Here is a 19,757-nt window from a genome sequence, read left to right as displayed (position 1 = left end):
AGAGGCTTGAAAGAATTGGAAAAAGTCACAGCCCTTCAGATGTAATAACAAAGATAAAATGTTCCATCCTGTAATATGACACAGGGAACAAGACAGAATGAAGTGTGTGTAACTAATGAAGTATGTGTGATTGGGTTATAAGCTGTTCTTCGGCAAGATGTTTCTAACATCTATTAAATGAGCGGATGTACTTCTAAGAAAGATTTGCTATGCAGATTTATTATCTCATTGCAAGATTAAGCGGTTGCTGAAAAGGAATAGTGTTTTTACTATTCTTCATGTTTACCTTGTCCATAAATTGCTTTTAATTAACATCCTATCCACTTTCTGTTAGGTATTAAGAACCTTTTGGATAATTGTCAGAGGATCCCCAACCAAGACCAGGAGGACAAGGATAATGATGGTGTTGGTGATGCCTGTGACAGCTGCCCTACAGTCAGCAACCCAAACCAGGTTAGCAGGCAGAAAAAAATGCCCTTATTTAAGGGTAGGGACTGCTGAGTTCCAAAAAGATGCAAGAGAATGAGGCAGCCAGTGTTTATTTTTTATCAGTAGGTATTCAGGAAGTTTTGTGGAGATTCAGCTGCTTCTGTCATTGAAAATAGGAGCCACCATGTGTATTCTAGTATCTTGGGATGTTGTTAGCATCTCTCCCTTACTAGTATCTTCAGCTGTCAGGCTGTAAAATGTAGGCCTGCTCCAGTCCCATGGAGTGCAATGCCACACGCCACACAGTGGCGTGATATGGTTACATTCAGTATTTCTTTAATGAGGACCAAATTTAGATGTCCGTCCTTAGTAAAATTTTCACTGCTTGTAGGTGAGAAGTCAATGAGACTTTCAATTTGTTTTGAATTCTGATTAAACCCTTTGAAACTACTAAATGCTGGAAGCTTTAAAGAAACATGGTAGATTTTTGAAGCCACGTAAGAGATGAACCTCAGTTAGAAATAAGGGGCACTTATTTCCAGTTGTTGAAGAATCTTGTTTGAACTACTCATCTTGAACTACTCCAGTCTAGTTTACCTCCGCTTATTCATTGTATGTTTTTTTTCTTTAATAAAACCGACTTCTTGGTTAAATGAACGATGCAAAGAAGAAAATAGGTTTTACAAAACAAATGTTTTTCTGTGCTTTTATTTTTAATTGGTTATGTTTTGTTACTACTGCCGTATGAATAGATGCTCTCAACAGCTGATACTGGAACTTCCTCTGTTTTCTTTTTTGCAGTCTGATATTGACAATGACCTGGTTGGAGATTCGTGTGATACCAATCAGGACAGGTATGGTGTGTCATGGCTTGTAACAACAGCAGGGAAGAGAACAGGCTAGTTGTGAGCTGAAGCATTCTACTGATTCTTGGAGAACTGTTGTCCCTCATATTAGGCAGCATTTGATTTCAATACCTCCTCAAGGGGGTCATTTCAAAAACAATGTTGTGATTTATAAGCCTTGTTGGTTCACTTCCCTGTAGCAGTACAGTAATGGAGCCCTTCACCTCCACCCCATGTTCACACACACTTCCTGTGAGTTCCTGTGGAAATGACACTGATAGCAGTGTCAGGAATCACACTCTGAGCACCGCTCAGAGCTTCATAGTGAGGGAACGTGCTCTTTTTTTTTCTTTTCTACCTTTTTCATTCCTCTTTTGTTTTCACTTTAGCAGAAATTTCACAGTTAAGGGCTATGTGTTTTTCCATAAGAACACAGTGTTTCAGAACTTTATTAGCATGCGTAAAACATTTCCAAATGTACCACTTTGCTTTAGGCACAGCAAGAGTGGCAAGGCTCCTCTACGGCCTTCACATGCCCCGACTGTTCAGGGGAGCATATCCTACGACAAACTGCATAATGCCTGTCTGGAAGCAGGTTCTTCACAACCACCTTTGTGGGCAGCAAGTCCTCTCCCATGCTCCTCACTTGAAGCGAGGGGAAAGGGAAGTGATAAATCCTGTGCTGACGCAGCCAAGCTGCAAGGTCTGACCTTGTGGCTCTTGGTGGCTGCTATGAGTTCAGGAGCCTACTTCCCCACTTCTGCTGGGAGCACTTCTGGGAGTCTTGAACCACTAGCTGATGAGGCCCCCAGTGCTTCCGAGTTGTTCTATTCTTAAGTAAATACGGCCTTGTTTTTTTTCCTGTTTTCAAAAAGGGACATGTCTTTTTTCCTCAAACCTAACTAATCCGCGGGAAGACTCTCCTTGGTAGAATGTACTGTAGTCCTGCCTGAGTTTAACCTCTCAATAGATAGACGTGCGTGGTCCTCACTGTATTTCCACTTAAGGACTTGAAGGCATTAGTTGCTCTGATCTAAAATTAAAGCACCTTTCTTAAGCAGGGAGTGACAGGTGGGGAATATGCATAGCTGTAAACTGCAGCGCTGCCACTTTTGCTCTGCCTGTGCTAAACCAAAGGGTACTGAGGGGAAACATGTCCATTCTGCCAGAAAACATTTTGTTTGTGGTGTGTGTGCAAAACACGCCTGACTTCAGGCCATTACTGTGGCTGTTATCCTCATCTCTGGGTACAGGTCTGAAGTGTCCCTGTACCTCCCCTAGGGAATAAAATCTCATCAGGTCAGTGCACCCAGAATCCTAGAAATGCAACAGCTGTCACAGCTCTTGGACTAAAAAAAATCTGTTGGAAACAAGAAGTACAAGCCCCTCCATCCCTCCTTTTTTCTTTTTCCCAGTGGTTAAGATGTACTTAGCCTTTGAAATGGAAAAACAAGGCAGTCATTTCATAACTTCCCAAACCCTTTCCTATAGTTTGTGTCCCTGTTACTGGCAACTCTTCATGTAACCACCTGATGTTTTTTGTGGTGCTTGGGATCTGCAGACTCCTTACTGCTTAGCTTCCCGGGGGAAAGTAACGTAACAAAACATGGTATGCAGGAGGTTGAAAGTGATGCTTTTTTTTTTTTTAAACAAGTCTGATTTCTGGTGCTCACACAGATTCTTTCGTAGGTTTCACTCACACGCATTCATAAGCACCGAGACACTTGTAGACCATATGGACAGAGATGCCAACTGTGGACCTCTTGCTGTGTCTCCTGAGTGCATTTTGATCGGTGACAGGGCACTTGTTGGATGCGCCTTACATACTTGTTAGGAGTGGGTGTCATTTGGGATCCTGGCTGTGGAATCTTTTCCCAATCCCTGTAAGGCTTCCTTTTGTTTTCCTTATCTGGGTAGCCTTCATCCTCTGCCACCTTACTGTATGGCCTGATTGTTCCTTGTCTCTTTGCTGTTCAGCTGCCTGAGTGACACCAGGTCACAAACCCCCCCTCATACATTTCCCAACTCCAGGGGTACCTCTGGTGCGTGTCCCATTCAGGTACAGGTGCTCTCCCCTGTGCAGAGGCAGGACCTGATGCTGGTGTGCTGTTTCTTTTTGTCTCCGTGCTTGCAGCGATGGCGACGGGCACCAGGACAGCACAGACAACTGCCCCACCATCATTAACAGCTCCCAGCTGGACACCGATAAGGACGGGCTGGGTGATGAGTGTGATGAGGATGATGATAACGATGGCATTCCTGACCTCTTGCCCCCTGGCCCTGACAACTGCAGGCTGGTCCCCAACCCAGGGCAGGAAGATGATAACGGTAAGTTGGGCTTTCAGAAGCTGGTTTGGTGCTTATGCACCACGTCTTTCCCCAACACACACACTTAACCTGGCTCAGTTGCCACTTGCACGTGTGCACACTGCACAGCACTGTGTCCCAGGACTGCCTTTGGCCAAGGCAGAGCTCCTCGGGTCCCATCCCCAGGCATTATTGTGGTCATCAGGGCTGAGACTCCATCCACCTGCTCCTTGGACACCCTGATCCAGTGGCTAGGCCAGGTGTGGCTACCTGCTGCACCATAAATCTGCTCTCGCTTCTCTGGTGCGTACAGGTGATGGAGTTGGGGATATCTGCGAGTCTGATTTTGACCAGGATACAGTAATTGATCGGATCGACGTCTGCCCTGAGAACGCAGAGATCACCTTGACAGACTTCAGGGCCTATCAGACAGTAGTGCTGGACCCAGAGGGAGACGCACAGATTGATCCCAACTGGGTGGTTCTGAACCAGGTAAAAATACATCTCTCTGGTCTTTGTTACCTGCCTGAGAAAGATCATTTGAAAAGCACAGTAAAACTGTCGCTGTAATTGCTGGACCTCTCGCAAACAAGTGAAAAGTGGAAACTGCTTGTTGGTTGACTGTTTTACAGGTGTTATAATGAAACAACTTTTCCTTCAGTGCATGACAGCTTGAAGCTTGATGCTGCTAATGAACTAAAATAACTACAAGCTGGTTGACTTGTGCTGGGTGAATTTCACTGCTGCCAAGACGGCAAACATGAGACTTCTGTGTCACCCTGCTGAAATAACAAAGTCTCATGAGTCCTTTCTATTGTTTGAAAGTCTGACCTGCTGTATAACAGAGCATTTACTCCTAGATAGAGTCCAGTAAATGTTATTTACGCTGACACATTTTAGTCTTCAGGAGGTGAATGTGTTCAGAGTCACAAGGAATGGCCATTTGACTCCCACTGCCAAGTGGAGCTGAAATACATAAACCTTCCTTAGCCCCATCCTGGCAGTCAGTTTAGTCTTAAAGTCTGTGGTCAAATTCTGTGAGCTAAGCTTTGCAAAAGCCCTCTTCCCGCATTTGTTTTTTCCAGTCCCATCTCCAAGTCTGCCCAGGCTTGGTGATTTCAGGAGAATTGGGAGAGGGAGGGGAAGTACCAGAATACCAGTAAGTTCAGTCCCGCAGTGGGAAAAGAAAAATCCTTCCTGCCTCTGTGCACACAAGCAGCTGAAACATTAGGATTTGATTATAGCTCTCATTTTAATTCAGAGCTACAAGTGTTACAGACATGTTATGAGCCAAAGGAGGAGACAGATGGAGGGGGTGCTAGCAGGAGGCCAGAAGGGGCTTGACAGGCTTAGCCAACCCAATTCGTCACACACACTAACCACCCTGAATTTAATCTTACAGGGCATGGAAATTGTGCAGACTATGAACAGTGATCCTGGCCTTGCTGTTGGTATGTGCCCCTCTTCTGAGATTCAGGTTTTACAGCAGAAAATCTTTTGGCATGCAAACGCATTTTCTGCAGGCTTGGTTTGAACCTGTGTGTCCTCTTAGGTTACACAGCTTTTAATGGTGTCGACTTCGAGGGCACTTTTCACGTGAACACGGTGACAGACGATGACTACGCTGGTTTTATTTTTGGCTATCAAGACAGCTCTAGCTTTTACGTGGTAATGTGGAAACAGACGGAGCAGACGTACTGGCAGGCGACTCCCTTCAGAGCTGTGGCAGAGCCTGGCATTCAGCTAAAGGTACCGGTCTTGCCTCCTAGCTGGGGACACAGTGGTCACAGCCTGGCAATGCCACCCTGCCAGCCCACTGGCACGGGCTGAGCCCTCGTGCTGCGTGTTGGCAGCTCTGCCCCTGGCCAAGCCATCAGGCTGTGTGTCAGCAGTGCCTCCCGACTGCTGTTCTCCCCCTGCAGTGGGCATCAAAACCATGGTCAGACTGCTGCCACTCAGCTCTGCTAACAGCACCGTTTTGTAAGGAACTTCATCGCCAGTCCTGCCCCTGCTCATCAGCTGGAGCATTTAGCCTCTGCTCTGATTATTCTGACGGTAACTGGTCAGATTGCTTGCTTCTCCTTAGTCCCAAGTGCTCATTTATTATTCTGTGCAAGCACTAGCTGTAGTTATGAAGGCAGTTATGGGCTCGTGAGTGGGAGGGAGGGTGCTTCTGCAGACCTCCCCACTACAAAAGACTTAGAGCTCCTGGAAACAACATTCCTCTGTGGTCAGCACTGGAAAACTATATTTCTGCAGGCTGTGAAATCAAAGACAGGCCCTGGTGAGCACCTCCGCAACTCCCTCTGGCACACGGGGGACACCAGCGATCAGGTCAGACTGCTGTGGAAGGACCCCCGGAATGTAGGGTGGAAAGACAAAGTCTCCTACCGCTGGTTCTTGCAGCACAGACCCCAAATTGGATATATCAGGTAAGACAGGAAAGGATTGCTAAGGTGACTACGGATTGTATGTCTGCTTAAACTGTTTTCAACACCTAATTTAAGTGGGAATCTGAGAATCTGCAGTGTATCTGTGCTTTGCAGTTACGAAGCATTATAACAGGTCAGAATTGTGAAATTCCACCTGCAATTATTTTCCTAGGAAAGACAATTGCAAGCCAAGCCTGTTTTGTAACTGATGTTTTGTACTATGTGTGTTGTAACTGCCCTACACTAATAAGCCATTTAATGGCTTTGATACCTTGTTTTCCAAGGTACTGCTGGCCTCTGACCTGAAAACAATGCATTCCAAAGTTTCTTAAGTTTATCTTTTAGTTGGAATTGTAGCAGTTTGTTTTTATATTCTGTGATAACAGAAATGAAGTTGTCCACTTAATAGCTGTGATTCTATGATCAGTAATTATCATGATGTGACAGATTTGAGATTGCATAGCATGTACTCAGAAAGTTTATTTGTTGATGCTCTTAAGTGCATGCTAACCAGACTCATTTTGTTATTTGAAAAAGTAAGTTATTTAAAACAGATCATCATTCAGAAGGAAGAGTTTGATTCTGAAAAAAAAAAATGAAAAAAATAAACTGCTCCATCATCATGAGCTCAGGTTTTGCAGCCTCATAATAGAAAAAACACAGGGAGGTCAGTTGTTCTTCAGGAAATCACCACCCTGCAGCTGAGATGCAGTATCTTGGTGGTGTAACAATTCCCCTTTTCTGGTGCAGAGCATCACCTTCAGCAGTAATTGTTACTCCAATTACTTGGATGTTTGATTGCATGTTTGATTTAAGAACATTTCTACTGTCAGTCGCTGTGTCCTAGCCACTGGGCAGCAGTGAATAGATTTTGGGTTTCCTTTAGACCAGGCTGTTTGTGAAACTGCTTTACAAGCGGTCATCTGCCTGTGGTTGCAGGCTCTCTAGCCAGCCTAATTAACAGACCCTGTAGCTGAGGAAGGAGGTAATGCCAGTGTCACAAAATCTGTCGAACTAAATGCAGTCAGGCTTTAAGCAAAGCTCTGCCTGCACTCTATCCACAGCTCACTGTGGTCTATTTAGGCTGGATGCCACGGACCATAATGTGTCTCACAGAGCTTTTCCGATGCTACAAAGAAGCCTAGGAAAAAGACACTTGAGCCAGCCTCTCCCATGGAAGTTTGGAAGAAAACAAGCTCTGTTCATTGTACAGATACTTCTGAATTGCCTCAGCAAATCAGAAAATAAACTCAGGAACATAACAGGAATTGTTGTTGTTTTTTTTTTTTCATATGTTATGGAAAGACGTAGGAACTTTTTTTCCCTTCACCACCCACTATTTTCTTGCATGTTAGGCTGGCTCCTAACACAACAGAGCCCTCATCCAAAATAGGGCCCTCCAGGCTCATCATGCAGTAAGTTGTTTACCTGGTACCCCAGAGGCTGAGGACTTGGCGTATCCAGCCCTGTGATAGCTCAGCTGGCTCCAGTGTGCCCAGTGCAGGGCACGTGCTGGAAATCTGGCAGGGTACAGCTATTCCCAGAGTTATTTGGGAATTTGCTGACAGTTTTTGTAACAAGGAAGTGCCAGATCATCCAAACTGTTCCTGGAATTAATCATCTTCACATTTTTAAAGAAATCTGACGGTCAGGGAAGCAGCTTTAGGATTCTAAATGGTTTGTTTGAAATTTTGCCTATTAAAAAAAAAAAAATCTAGCTTCAAACTGCATGAGACAAAGTCCATCTGGTCTTCTTCAGCTGACCTAACCTGATTCCCCCTTTCTGCTATAGTGATCAGCTGTGGACTGACACAGGACTGATGGCAGGGTAAAACATTCTTCTGACTTTTGTTGGATACGTAAAAACAACTACCACCAAAACACAAAAACCTTCTCCCATCTGAGCTCTTTCCTGAGTGCAGCAAAGCTCCACTCCCCCGACTGCAAAGAAGCTTGAACTGCTTTTTCTTCCCTATGCTAGCTGAAGGCGGGAAGGCACGTCCAAGGCTAGAATCAACACGGATTGTTAATGACAAATGACACTAATAAATGATACTACTTTTATAAATGGTGCAGCCTTAGAAAAGACGTAACACAGATTCTATTTGCTTTCACTAAGGGCAAGATTTTACGAAGGCTCTGACCTAGTGGCAGACTCTGGTGTAACTATAGATACCACGATGCGTGGAGGACGGCTTGGAGTTTTCTGCTTCTCTCAGGAAAACATCATCTGGTCCAACCTGAAATACCGCTGTAATGGTAATTTTTCTCTTTTTTGCTAACAACTAGCAAGTGGCCACAAAGAAACGCTAGCATGGCTTTAGGATTAAGCCATCTAGCATCTTCTCCTTTGATTTTTATTTACAAGTTTTTCACAGCTGTGAAACGCCTCCCCTGACACCAGCAATGCACTGCAGCCCAGCCAGATGGGAACTAACACCCCACCACTGCTCCTCCCAGAGCAGTCACTGCTGCAGAGATTGTGCCAACTAAGTAGTACAGCTGTCATCAGAGAATTAAAGTGTTATTTAAAACCAACCAACCATGAGGGTTGTACATGCACAATATACTGAGGTCATCATATATGGAGGATGCCTTAAGCTCTGAATGCAAGGTGAAGCAAATCCAGAGATCCGCTAGGATCAGTCACCAGACCTCAGTGTCGCTTGTGTTAGGGTCTGGTTGCTCCTGTCTGGGGGTGGACAAGATGCTAAGATGGCCTTCCTCCCAGGGGGGAATCCTCCTCAGACTGGCGGAGCACACTGTCTGTCCGCTTAGGGTGAGACCCCCCACGCTGGTGTAGTTTCCTTGCTCTCTGTGGATCCCAGAAGCCTGTATCTGCGTTGGACACAGCTGCTGCACGGACAGGCCCTGGATCTGCAGCTTGTGGTGGGGATGGACCTTGGTTCTCGAGCACTTCGTGCTCCTAGGCTGGTGCTTGTGGAAACGGGGACAGCAAAACAGGAACTTCTAGACAGATTACAGTGCTTACAACTAAAGATTACTTGGTAAGAGTCTCAAACAGTGTGTGGTTTCCCAGAAAGCACATTTCAAAGCTGCCACTAAAGTTGCAGATACTTTTCCTGGCAGTGAGCAGGCAGTGGCTTTGCTGCAGGCACCACAGTGATTCAGTAAAACCACTCAGGGAAGCCTCTGGAGTTCCCAATCATCCCTGGACTTTTTGGATAAGTTCTTATAGTTGCAGAAAAAGATTGAAAAGAATTGAGCCTCAAAAAAGAAGTTATCAAACCAACAGCTGAAAAAAAGCAGAGGATTTGCCACTTTTTTCCTAAATTTTGTGTTTATTTAGTTATTTCCTTTTTTTTTTCTTTTTTTTTTTTTTTAAGTTTAGAGTCCTGCTCTGTGTCAGGGTGGAAATAACCGGATCAGGTGGCTCAGCTTCACTGCTGTGACTCCATACTTGGGTACTGCTTTAGCTTTCCCATTGGTTCTGTGGCTTTCCAGGTGAGATGGTCTGTCATCTGGCAAAGGGACACTGCAAACTCAGCATCAGTCAGAACTGCCATCACTCTTACAACAGCGACTCACCATCTCCAGCTTCTCTCATCGATTTTGAAGTTTTTCCAACATTTGCTACTGGTCCTCAGGTTAATGTTTCTGTCTGCTCCTGTGGCATGGAACACCATCACAGGGAAGCTGAAGTAGGATACATGAGAAATAGAGAAGCTGGTGCCATGAGCATATCTGGAGTGCACAGCAAGACGCCTTTTTTCTTTTTTTTTTTTTCTGTCATAGACTCATTTAGTTTAGAAAAGACCTCTAAGAACACCTAGTCCAACATTTAACCTAACACTGCCAAGTCCACCATTAAGGCATGTCCTTAAGCCCCACATCCACACATTCTCTGGAGACCTCCAGGGTTGGTGACTCCACCACCTCCCTGGGCAGCCCGTTCCAATGCTGCACAACTCTTTCAGTGAAGAAATGTCTCCTAATATCCAACCTAAACCTCTAAACCTCCCCTGGTGCAACTTGAGGCCATTTCCTCTTGTCTTACCACTTGGTGCCTGGGAGAAGAGCCTGATCCCCACTTTGCTAGAGCCTCCTTTAAAGTTAGCTTTTTCACCTTTCCAGTCAGCTTTTATTAGTACAAATATAAGAGTGGAAGCCACAAAGTGTTTGGGTGGGAATAAGTACAATGTGAAGATTGATGGTACTCCAGTGTGGGCTGGCATAGTAGCACGCACACTGCCTTGCTAGTCTGTCCATGCTTTTCAGTGGCATATGGTAAAACTGAAAAGAGTCCCAGGCCATTCTGAATGTGTAAACAAAAGAGAAGGCGTGTTACGTAAAAACATAGTTGGATAATCAATTTGTGTAAGTGTTCCTTGATTTTGTTGGAAGATACTAAAGTTTTCCATATTTTCCTCTTTTCAGACACCATTCCAGAGGACTTTCAAGAATTTCAGGCTCAGCAATTTGGAGTTGGGGATATTTAAGAAGTAAAGGCAAACTAACATTGCTATTGCAAACAATAAAACAGTATATTTTAAATCCTTATATGATTGTTGTAAGAGTGCACACCGCAGCTTGTTCTCATTGATGTGACGATGTCAGACTTTTTTTTTGTATAAAAGTGAAAATAAAAATGAGACAAAATATTCTGGGGTTTCAGTTGTGTTCAAATTTTCCCTAATGTCTAAGGAGTGGTGTGTGATGTTCAACGATACTTAAAGCATTCCCAGGAATAGTTGGAATCTACTGCCATTTGGGGTTCAGTATTAAACAGGCTGGCGAAGAAAAGGCGATTTTGCCTGTCTGGTCCATGTCAGAGACAAGAGTTTGCATTCAGCCCAAAGTGGATGTTAGAAGAGAGGTGGGTGCTGCTTCCCAGTAGCTTTTCCAAGTCAGCTTACACACTGGTTGGAAGATGTCCTTTAGAGGAGTTTAACTTCTTCCAGACTTAGTTACCTTTAGGGGACTTGTACTCTGCTCTGGTGAGGCCACCCCTCGAGTCCTGTGTTCAGCTTTGGGCCCCTCACTACAAGAAGGACATCGAGGCCCTGGAGCGTGTCCAGAGAAGGGCTATGAAGCTGGTGAAGGGCCTGGAACACAAGTCCTATGGGGAGCGGCTGAGGGCACTGGGGTTGTTTAGTCTGGGGAAGAGGAGGCTCAGGGGAGACCTCATTGCTCTCTACAGCTACCTGAAAGGAGGGTGTGGGGAGCTGGGGGTCGGCCTCTTCTCACAGGTAACTAGTGACAGGACTAGAGGGAATGGCCTCAATGGTGCCAGGGGAGGTTCAGGTTGGGAATTAGGAGACATTTCTCCTCAGAAGGAGCAGTCAGGCATTGGGACGGGTTGCCCAGGGAGGTGGTGGAGTCACCGTCCCTGGGGGTGTTCAAGGAAAGGTTGGACGTGGTGCTTAGGGACATGGTTTAGTGGGTGACATTGGTGGTAGTGGGATGGTTGGACCAGATGATCTTGGAGGGCTTTTCCAACTTTAATGATTCTGTGAGGCTTCCTGAAAGACATATGTTAGACCTCCCTACCCTTCCCCCCCCCCCCAGAAATTTAGGAGTACACCATCACATTCTGTAAAAACAAAACGCTGGCCCCAGGGAGTTGCAGTCAGCTCTTACACAGTGCATGCAACGTTAAGGGTGGGAAAAAAAAAAAAGTGAAGGTAAACGCAGAATCCTCCACAGTGGGGGATTCTAACTCACACACACAAAGCCAGGCATGGGTCTGCTGCCCAGTCCCTGCCCTGGCCCCGAGCCACGCTTTCTCAACAGGTACTACAATCTTATGACACTAAATCATTAACTTAAACAAACAAAAACCACAAAGAAACAAACACTGAATCAAGCACTGGCAATCATCAGGAAAGGACTGGAAAACAGAAAGTCACCCCAAAAAAAACAAGTTGTCCCACTGCACTATACCAGTCAATGGGCAGTGAGGTTGGACACCACGTGCATTTCTGCCACGTGGCAGAAATTTCATGCTTTTTCAAAATGGAGCTAGGGAAGGAAGAGAGGACAAGCTCCAGGGACAGCTGAAGAGAATGATACTGCAGGCTATGGAAAAATTGCTTTTCAAAAGGACAGGAGTAAACAGTACTTCAGCCTAGGGAGAAATAAATAAATAAAAAGAGGCAGGGGAAGAACATGGCGAGGGTTTTAAAAAAATCACAGGTAGCCCTGAGAAAATGACCAGCCATGGTTGTTACCCAGTGCAAAAATAGAGTGGGAAATACTGAGGTTAAATGATCAGTCTCAAAAAGAGGAGGTTCCTGTTCTCGCTACAATGAGAACACCTTTAAGGTTTAGGATGCTATCGCAGGCTTGTGACCCACCCTCTTCTAGCTGTACACAGGCTGTAACTGCAGTCATGCTCCCTCAGGAACAAGAGCACAGACCATAACAAAAAGTTGTACCCTCCCTGTCATGCATTTGTGTTTTCCTGGCTGTAGCACCTTCCGCAGGCAGGTGTCCTGTCTGAGTGGTCTGGGGGCAGCGCGGGCAGAAGCAGGTGAGGCTGCACACAGCTGCACGGTGGGCACAGAGCAGCTGCTCCCCCGGCTGCAGCAGCCACGGTGTTAGGGAGCACCTTGACCCTTCTGCACCAGGTTGCCACCTCGGCGCTTGCTCTCTGAGCCCACGCCCCAACCAAGCTCTCCCCCAGTGGCTATGGGACTCAAAACACGTTGCCTTGCTCAACTGCTGCCCACAAGAGCCGGTCACAGCCCCGACAGACAGACGTTTTCCTTTCAGGGACCCTGCGCTGGGATGCCAGAGCTCACGAGTCTGCTGTGTTGGCACAGCGACTGCTGAGTGGCCCGCAAATTCAGGAACTGCAGAGCCCGGCTCCTGAACCACCACCACCACATTGTTCTGGACTATTGTACAGCAAAAACAGAGCTCCATGTGTGGCCTCTGGCAAGCCAAGACGTTGCAGTCCCACATCTTCACAGCCGGGCACACAGATCCTCCTCACCCCCCACCGCCTGCGCCGTCGGAGCAGCAGCTGCAAGCGCAGCGCTCTGGCCTTCGGCGTCCTGGGGCTGCGGCACGCCGGCCTCGCGTCTCACCAGAGGTGAACTCCTCTCAAATTTTACATATCACAGCACTTCGTTTCAAATGTAAGAAAAACTTTATTTATTGGTCCATTAAACATTAAACCTATAACAATACATTCACTCAGTATACAAAAGGAAGTGTCCATAAAAACCATTAACATGCTTTAAAAAGGCAAATGCTGTTTTACAGTTTAGTTCTGAGAATTCTGAAGTCTACCAATCCTTAAAAGTCAAAGCGTTACAGTTATACGGGTCACAACACTCACAAAAAATGTTAAATAAACTAGCAAACCTCCGCTTCACTGAGCTATAGATTAATAAAACAAAACCACACATACACACCAAAGAGTTCCCTTGAGATATTAAGAACCTTGAAAAGGACTAATTAAAAACCCTTCACCATTAAGAAAGTGTTTACATTTTCCCTAGTTTGCATCCAGTTTTCAAACATGGTATACATGAGACTAAACACCACTCATTTCTGGTAAATAAAAACAGACAATGAACCATATGTTCCTTGTAAATACCTTCTCAGCTTGTATACGACAAGTTGAAAAATTTCCTCTGAACATTGGTTTTCCTCACTTTAAGTCTGCGTGGATGTCCAATGACATCTAAGCACCTGGACGTGTATCAGCAAGAGGAAAAATAAAGCTAAGGTATGAGTAACGGCACATTATTTTCCTATAGCTTTCCCAAATTTTCCTTGGCTTCGGACTGAGACTTCTTTGGCAAAGACACGGCCCCAGTGCTGCACCCCACAACTCTGAGTAACACAGGCAATGGCAGCTGCAGGCTGCTGGAGCCGTGTCAGGGCTGACAACTGCAGCTCTGCAGACGTCTGTGCAAACGGCTGGGTGCTGCAGTGGTGCGAGCTATCCGAGACTGGCAAACGGGGGGAGCCAGTCTGGTTCATATTTGAAATAAATCTGAAGTGGTTTTTTTTTTTTTTTTTTAAATAGCATTGTTGAACAGATGTGGAATGATTCTAAACCAGGGTTGGGGAAAGAAAAAACAAAACAACACAAGTGGATTTTTGAAACCTACAGAGTTTCTCCTGGCCTTAGAACGGGGATGGCAACGTGATGGCCTCCTGACCCACAGCCCCAGGCCGCTACTCCAGGCACTGCGCCGTGTACCTGCCTCCCCCCAGGGAGGCTCGTGCACTTTGCCTTTGGGACGTTGAAAACGCGGACACACCAGTTCCCAAGCTACGTGTCCTATTAAGAGCACAAAAAGCGCACGCTTCCTAAGCACTTGACCCCAGCATTCCCTTGTAGTCAGACGAAACCCTGGGTTCAGACTGCCATTTACAAAGTTGAAAGCACAAAGTGAAGCTCTGCTGCCCTGGTTACGCGTTTTCCTCCCACCAGAACCTGCAGGCCACCTCAGGAAAACAAAGATGCATTTTTCACAGAGGAAAGCTGATCCGTGTACGAAACTACGATCCTCGACTTTGCTTCAACACTGCCAGTTGTCCTCTTACAAAAAGGCAAGTATTGACAAAAGCTGGCAAAGAAGTCAGCTCCTTTCTAGCACCGACCACATCCCAGCAGCAGGCAGCAGAGCAGGAGTTAAGCAGGCTTACAGCACCTTCAAAGAACAGACTCAGAGAGAGAAAGGTAAATAAAATGGGGGGAGGATGCAGCTTGCAAGGAAGAGACTGCATCAAAGCCCTGAAGGAAAGACTTTTTTTTTTTTTAACTGCAGATAATCTCGCTCATTTAGCCGCATATGTACAACCTTGGAGTATTTTGCTTCACCAACTCATTTAGGAGAAAAGCGTAATGGTTTATAGCATAAATTCTTCATAGCATGTTTTAAAACCAGACAGTGAATTATTTTGTTACCAATTTGTTCAGAGATCCCAATGATGCTGTGGACTGTTAGCCCAGGTTACGGCAGCGTTATCTTGAGTTCCCCAAATTCCTGGCGCATTGGTCAAAGCCTGAGCATCGTGAGAAGCCAGCTCCCCTCCCGCCCCACGCAGTGCAATGGTTGCTCCGTTCCTAGCAATGCCCCAGCCCAGAAAATGCTGCGCCAGCGGCTGGTGAAGCAGTTACACGTGCATAGCTCACAATGCCAAAGCGCTCCAAGGCTCGAGAAAAGGTGCTAAAACACAAAATAAATAAATAAATAGACACGCAGCGTTCACGGTTCCGCGAGGGGTGAGCCCTCTCTCTGGGCTACGCCTACATCAGCAACACTCCATTACCCGTTTCAGACAAAAGCGGCCCAAACCTAGCCAGGATTCACCAGCTCAGCTGGGTAAGTATCAGCTTTTCGATCCCCAAAGGAAACGCCTGAGGGACAGAGCGAGAAGCATCAGAAACGCAGAGCTCTGATCTGCGATCACAGTGCCGCTCCTCACAGAGCATCCAGCCGCACGCTGCGAGGAGCGGGGTGGCAAGCAGCAGACAGACGTGTCCATCTGCTTTCTGCATGTTTTTCGTAAGGCTTTGTGGCCTCACTTGTTAGTCCGGCTGTCTGGATTCAGGGACTCGCTCTCCGAGTCCATCCCACTGATTTTATCCCCAACAAGAACCAGTCGCAATTTCAGCTCCAGGTTGCCCTCACAAGTAAAACTGTCCCAGCCTCAGGCAGCAGTGCAGCAACGAGGTTCCACGTAGCCTTCCTTCTGCTGGCAAATTTGAAAAAGTAGGAAAATGCCAATATGTTACCCCATTTTCCCAGCAGAACTAACTTCTGCCAACGTGGACCATTCCTCCAAAAGTCCCCTAAACAATGGCATTAGTTTACATTCGAGCTCAACTAGAGGAAACGTAGCACAGGACATGTTCTCTGGTCTTCCTGTCTTTAGGACAGCAGTTTCCTCACTTCACACAGTTCGAAAATAGCAGGAGCCAGAAGTGCTGCACTGCTGTCTTATTTCTGGGAACAAACTCAAAGTACGGCCACGGCGCAGGGCATGTGTCGGTGCAGGAGACACCGCACTGCCTCGAGCAGAACAACCTGCCCTTTCAGTACGGGGGTAGAAAGTCCGACAGCTTACAGTGTAAGTGTCAGCAACAGCTACTCATTTACTTACAAAATCATCAGGCTGTCTGTGAGTTTTCCCAGTTCGTCTTCCACTGCACTGTAACATCTGAAATCAGTCCCACTCCAGTGGTTTGCCAAGCACAATTGTTTGGTCTTCCACATGCACCACAGGTCATCACCACACCTTGTACGCGCCGGTGTCATGTACAAGGCAGCAGCACCGAGTCACAGGCTCAGCCCAGGTTTTCCAGTTCCAGTGCCACCTGAATTACTACCTCTCACGGCAGTAGGTCCAAAGGCACTTGTTAAAAAGATTATAAAAAGCCCATTTGTGTCAACTGTTCACAATGTATGTTTTGGGCATTGGAATCTTAGACACTAGCCCATGATTTGTGTAAAGTAGTTGCATGTGGGAAGTTCACAGTACAGATTTCACAACAAATGCTAAGGCTGTAGGATTTGCGAGGCCATCAGGAGCCCGTGCCTCACTGAGGAGCTAGAGGCTTTGTGCACCGAGGTGCTAGCGATTATCAATTCCTAAGAAAGACCTGGAGACCCACAGCTGTACCTGGGGTCTCAGCATGGACAGACAGGTCTTTATAATTATTGTCTGGGTCATTTCCCACAGTGTTTGCTCAGAAGCATAGGAGGCAGCATAGTCAGGCACTGCCGAATTCCAACACTGTGCATACCTGCAGAGATCTAAGGTCAGTAGCTGGTGGAAGGGAAGGATGAAGGAACAACTCAGCAAGACAAGTGCTGTGCAAGAAGAACAGACTCAGGCCTCACTGCGGATTTTCCTCTTACAACCCTGTTTCCTCTGTGCAAAACCTATTTCCCTAAACACAAACTACAAAAAATGAGCACAAGGAGGTACGTTGAGTTTTTGTGTAGGAAGATGCTACCTACCAAAAATAAACATTTTTGTAAACAAATAAGATGTCGTACATGCCTTCTTCTGTGGAGCTCCTTTCCCAGATTGTTCTGTTACAAAAAACAACGTTAATTTTAACAAAATACGCTTGGCTTCTCATACCACAGCATACATGACACGAGAAGGCCACCCCTAGGAGCCTCTATACGTTAGGGATCAGCATTCACATTCACCACGCGAGAGGCAAGGAGCTGGGCTGTCTCAGTTGCAGCTCACAGTTGTAGCTCTGGATCAAGACTGTTTGTCAGATAACTGCTGCCAGTTATGTGAGACAACTGTTCCTCATCACTGCACAGCCCATGAGCTCTTATCTTGGAGATGGGGCAGATAAACGCTTCCTGATAGCGAATGCATTTAAAAAAGGCCTTCTTGCTGCAGCAGGATCTACATGGCTAGACTCCAAATGCACGAGGGGATACTGATGGACCCCATGCTAGCAGAGCTCTTGATGAGACCAGGATCTCAGAGCACAAGCAAAATGCTTATGACAAAAAGAATGACATAAACCTGCCACCATCTCCAGAGCTATTGGTTGCACTTCTAACTCAACATCAAAGATAAGCTTCAACTGATTTTTTTCCCCCTAGGTGAAAATAAGGAGAAGAGCAAGGGGTTCACCTCTGAGCAGACTCCTTTCCTCAGACTTCATACTAGAGGTATTTTGAAGGTCCTGATCACTGGGGTAGGTAATATAAGTATGCAGAACTGCGGACCTGTGGATTTTGCTCAAGGTAAGAGTGCTTGGAGTTGGGAGGATCACATTCCTAGCAAGTTCCAAGCAGGACAGAAGCCTTAGGATACCACAGCAAGACGTCAGCTAAAAGTGTCAAAGAAAACAGGAGCAGAGCTGAGATTTGTTGCATTTTAGGATTACTCATCATGTGTGCCTTAGCTATCAGTTATTGCAACAGAACAAATAAGGCATGCAAATACTTTGGCCATCTCATTGACCTCTATGTTGTGCTTTTGTTTTGTAGAAAGCGTTGAGTGAGGATTTAAGGCTCAACCATATTAAAAAAAAAAAGAACCAACAAAAAAACCCTGCTAAATTGGTTGATTTTGTTTATATCCTGCACATTTCACATTGTATGTATATATATACACAGAGAGAGAGAGAAGAGAAAGACTCTGGGACTAATGTAAGTCATAAATTTTTCCCACTGGAATGTAGATAACTGAAGTGGGTTCGAACTTATTCAGCACTTAGAGCAGCTGAGCTGTTGTTCTACCACCAAGTCATCTGCTTGAAGCAAACAAAAGCGATATGATAGGGCTTAATATTGTCAAGTCAGTCAATTGCACTAAGGCAGCTACTGTCACACTTGTGTTTTCTGGTTTTGCTTTCCTGACTGCTTACCCTGCTGTCTGGAATAGGAGTTCTCCAAAAGAAGTTCAGTCTCCATGAATTAATCAGTTGTCTATCTCCTATTCCAACAGCAAAACGAACATCAACAGAGGGTATAAAATTATAGCAGTTAGGAAGAACACCTTCCAACCAACGCACAGGCAGAAAAGGAAGACGATATACTATAGTCCTTTTTCTGACTACCACTGCATTTTAAATATTATCAAATTAGCAATAGAAACAGAACTGAAGACCCTGGGAGATTTTTAGGAACAGGCTGAGACAGCAGGGTAGAAAAGTGACTTTAAAAGGGAGTGCTCAGCTAACAGAAACTGGCAGCGCTCCGGTAAATAGCATTTTCTCAACAGCAAACATTCTGAATAAAGAATGTACCATATTAAATCCCCCTACAGTACACGAACTTTACAGTTACTAATCTTAATCTGGCAAAGTATCGTTTAAGAATCTGTGTGTAAAACTCTCCTTTTGTTAACAACTAGACCAATTCTGAATTACTTAAAATATTTAGGTGCCTGTTTAAGTTAAAATAGGATAAATACTCTATTATCAATGGTACATTCCTTTCTCAGTCTAGGTATACAATAACTTAAAATATATTTAACATTTTAAAAATTTTTAGAAGATGCTTTGGCAGTCAAATTCTTGCATATTCTCTATTTCTACAGAAGTATTTAGGTATCTTTCTGGAAAAAATTATCTGGTTGCTACATACAAGAATTATAGGCTATACAAAACAGCAATCCAAATAATCATTGCTAAAGACACGGTGAATAAAAGAGTATAAAAAGGAATGCATTTTGCTAGAAGATATTCAACATTCACAGGAAAAAGATACATCTACACTGTATTTTCTTCTGTTCTTGCCAATGAAGTAAAAGAAAGATTGTCAGTTATTTGAAAAGTATTTTGCCTATTCCAGTTTATGCAACAACCACATTTCCTATACTATACACGAGTGTTACAAAGTTTTGGAACAGATTTATCCCCTTGGGCAACACTTGTTCCTGACAATTAAAAGAGGTTAAAAAATGTCTTCAGTCATTTTAGTCTGACTAAAAAGTTAATACCTGGTATATTATGGTAACTGGGCAATAGGTTTCTCCTCATTACAAAGTGACTGCTGTACTTTATTTGTAACAGGAAAAAAAAAGTAAATATGCAGTAGGATCTTCTGAGTGTTCATACTGAGAACTGTCTGGTTGGACAACACAGTGGAGCAATAAGAGTCCATAAATATAGAAAGACACAAACCCAACAGGAGACCATCTTAATCCAGAAGATTGACCAGGTTCCAGTGAAGAATTTTTCAATTTGAGCACTTTCATAGCTGTTAAGGGAAAAAAACATGCAATAAATTCACCATTCATATCTCAAATTGTAGCATCCCCTGTTTTTTCCAGGTGG

General features: G+C 45.1%; 2 protein-coding genes across 2 annotated transcripts in view; one reads left to right on the top strand and one right to left on the bottom strand.

Annotated features, from left to right (window-relative positions):
- Positions 1–10,575, top strand: part of THBS4 (thrombospondin 4) — a 38,800-nt gene extending 28,225 nt beyond the window's left edge. The window contains exons 14-22 of the mRNA XM_035553527.1: positions 335–453; positions 1,231–1,283; positions 3,409–3,602; positions 3,895–4,073; positions 4,984–5,032; positions 5,134–5,330; positions 5,841–6,013; positions 8,133–8,272; positions 10,412–10,575. Coding sequence (XP_035409420.1) covers positions 335–453; positions 1,231–1,283; positions 3,409–3,602; positions 3,895–4,073; positions 4,984–5,032; positions 5,134–5,330; positions 5,841–6,013; positions 8,133–8,272; positions 10,412–10,473 — 1,166 coding nt within the window. The 3' untranslated portion in view covers positions 10,474–10,575. The remainder of the gene's footprint in view (positions 1–334; positions 454–1,230; positions 1,284–3,408; positions 3,603–3,894; positions 4,074–4,983; positions 5,033–5,133; positions 5,331–5,840; positions 6,014–8,132; positions 8,273–10,411) is intronic.
- A 2,542-nt stretch (positions 10,576–13,117) lies between these two features.
- Positions 13,118–19,757, bottom strand: part of SERINC5 (serine incorporator 5) — a 40,458-nt gene continuing 33,818 nt past the window's right edge. The window contains exon 12 of the mRNA XM_035553528.2: positions 13,118–19,680. Within this exon, the coding sequence (XP_035409421.1) occupies positions 19,533–19,680 (148 nt within the window). The 3' untranslated portion in view covers positions 13,118–19,532. The remainder of the gene's footprint in view (positions 19,681–19,757) is intronic.

The sequence above is a fragment of the Cygnus atratus genome, chromosome Z (assembly GCF_013377495.2).
Source record: "Cygnus atratus isolate AKBS03 ecotype Queensland, Australia chromosome Z, CAtr_DNAZoo_HiC_assembly, whole genome shotgun sequence".
In the NCBI taxonomy this organism is placed as follows: domain Eukaryota; kingdom Metazoa; phylum Chordata; class Aves; order Anseriformes; family Anatidae; genus Cygnus; species Cygnus atratus.
Note: the sequence above shows the minus strand (reverse complement) of the source record. Positions and strands in the feature narration are given on the sequence as shown.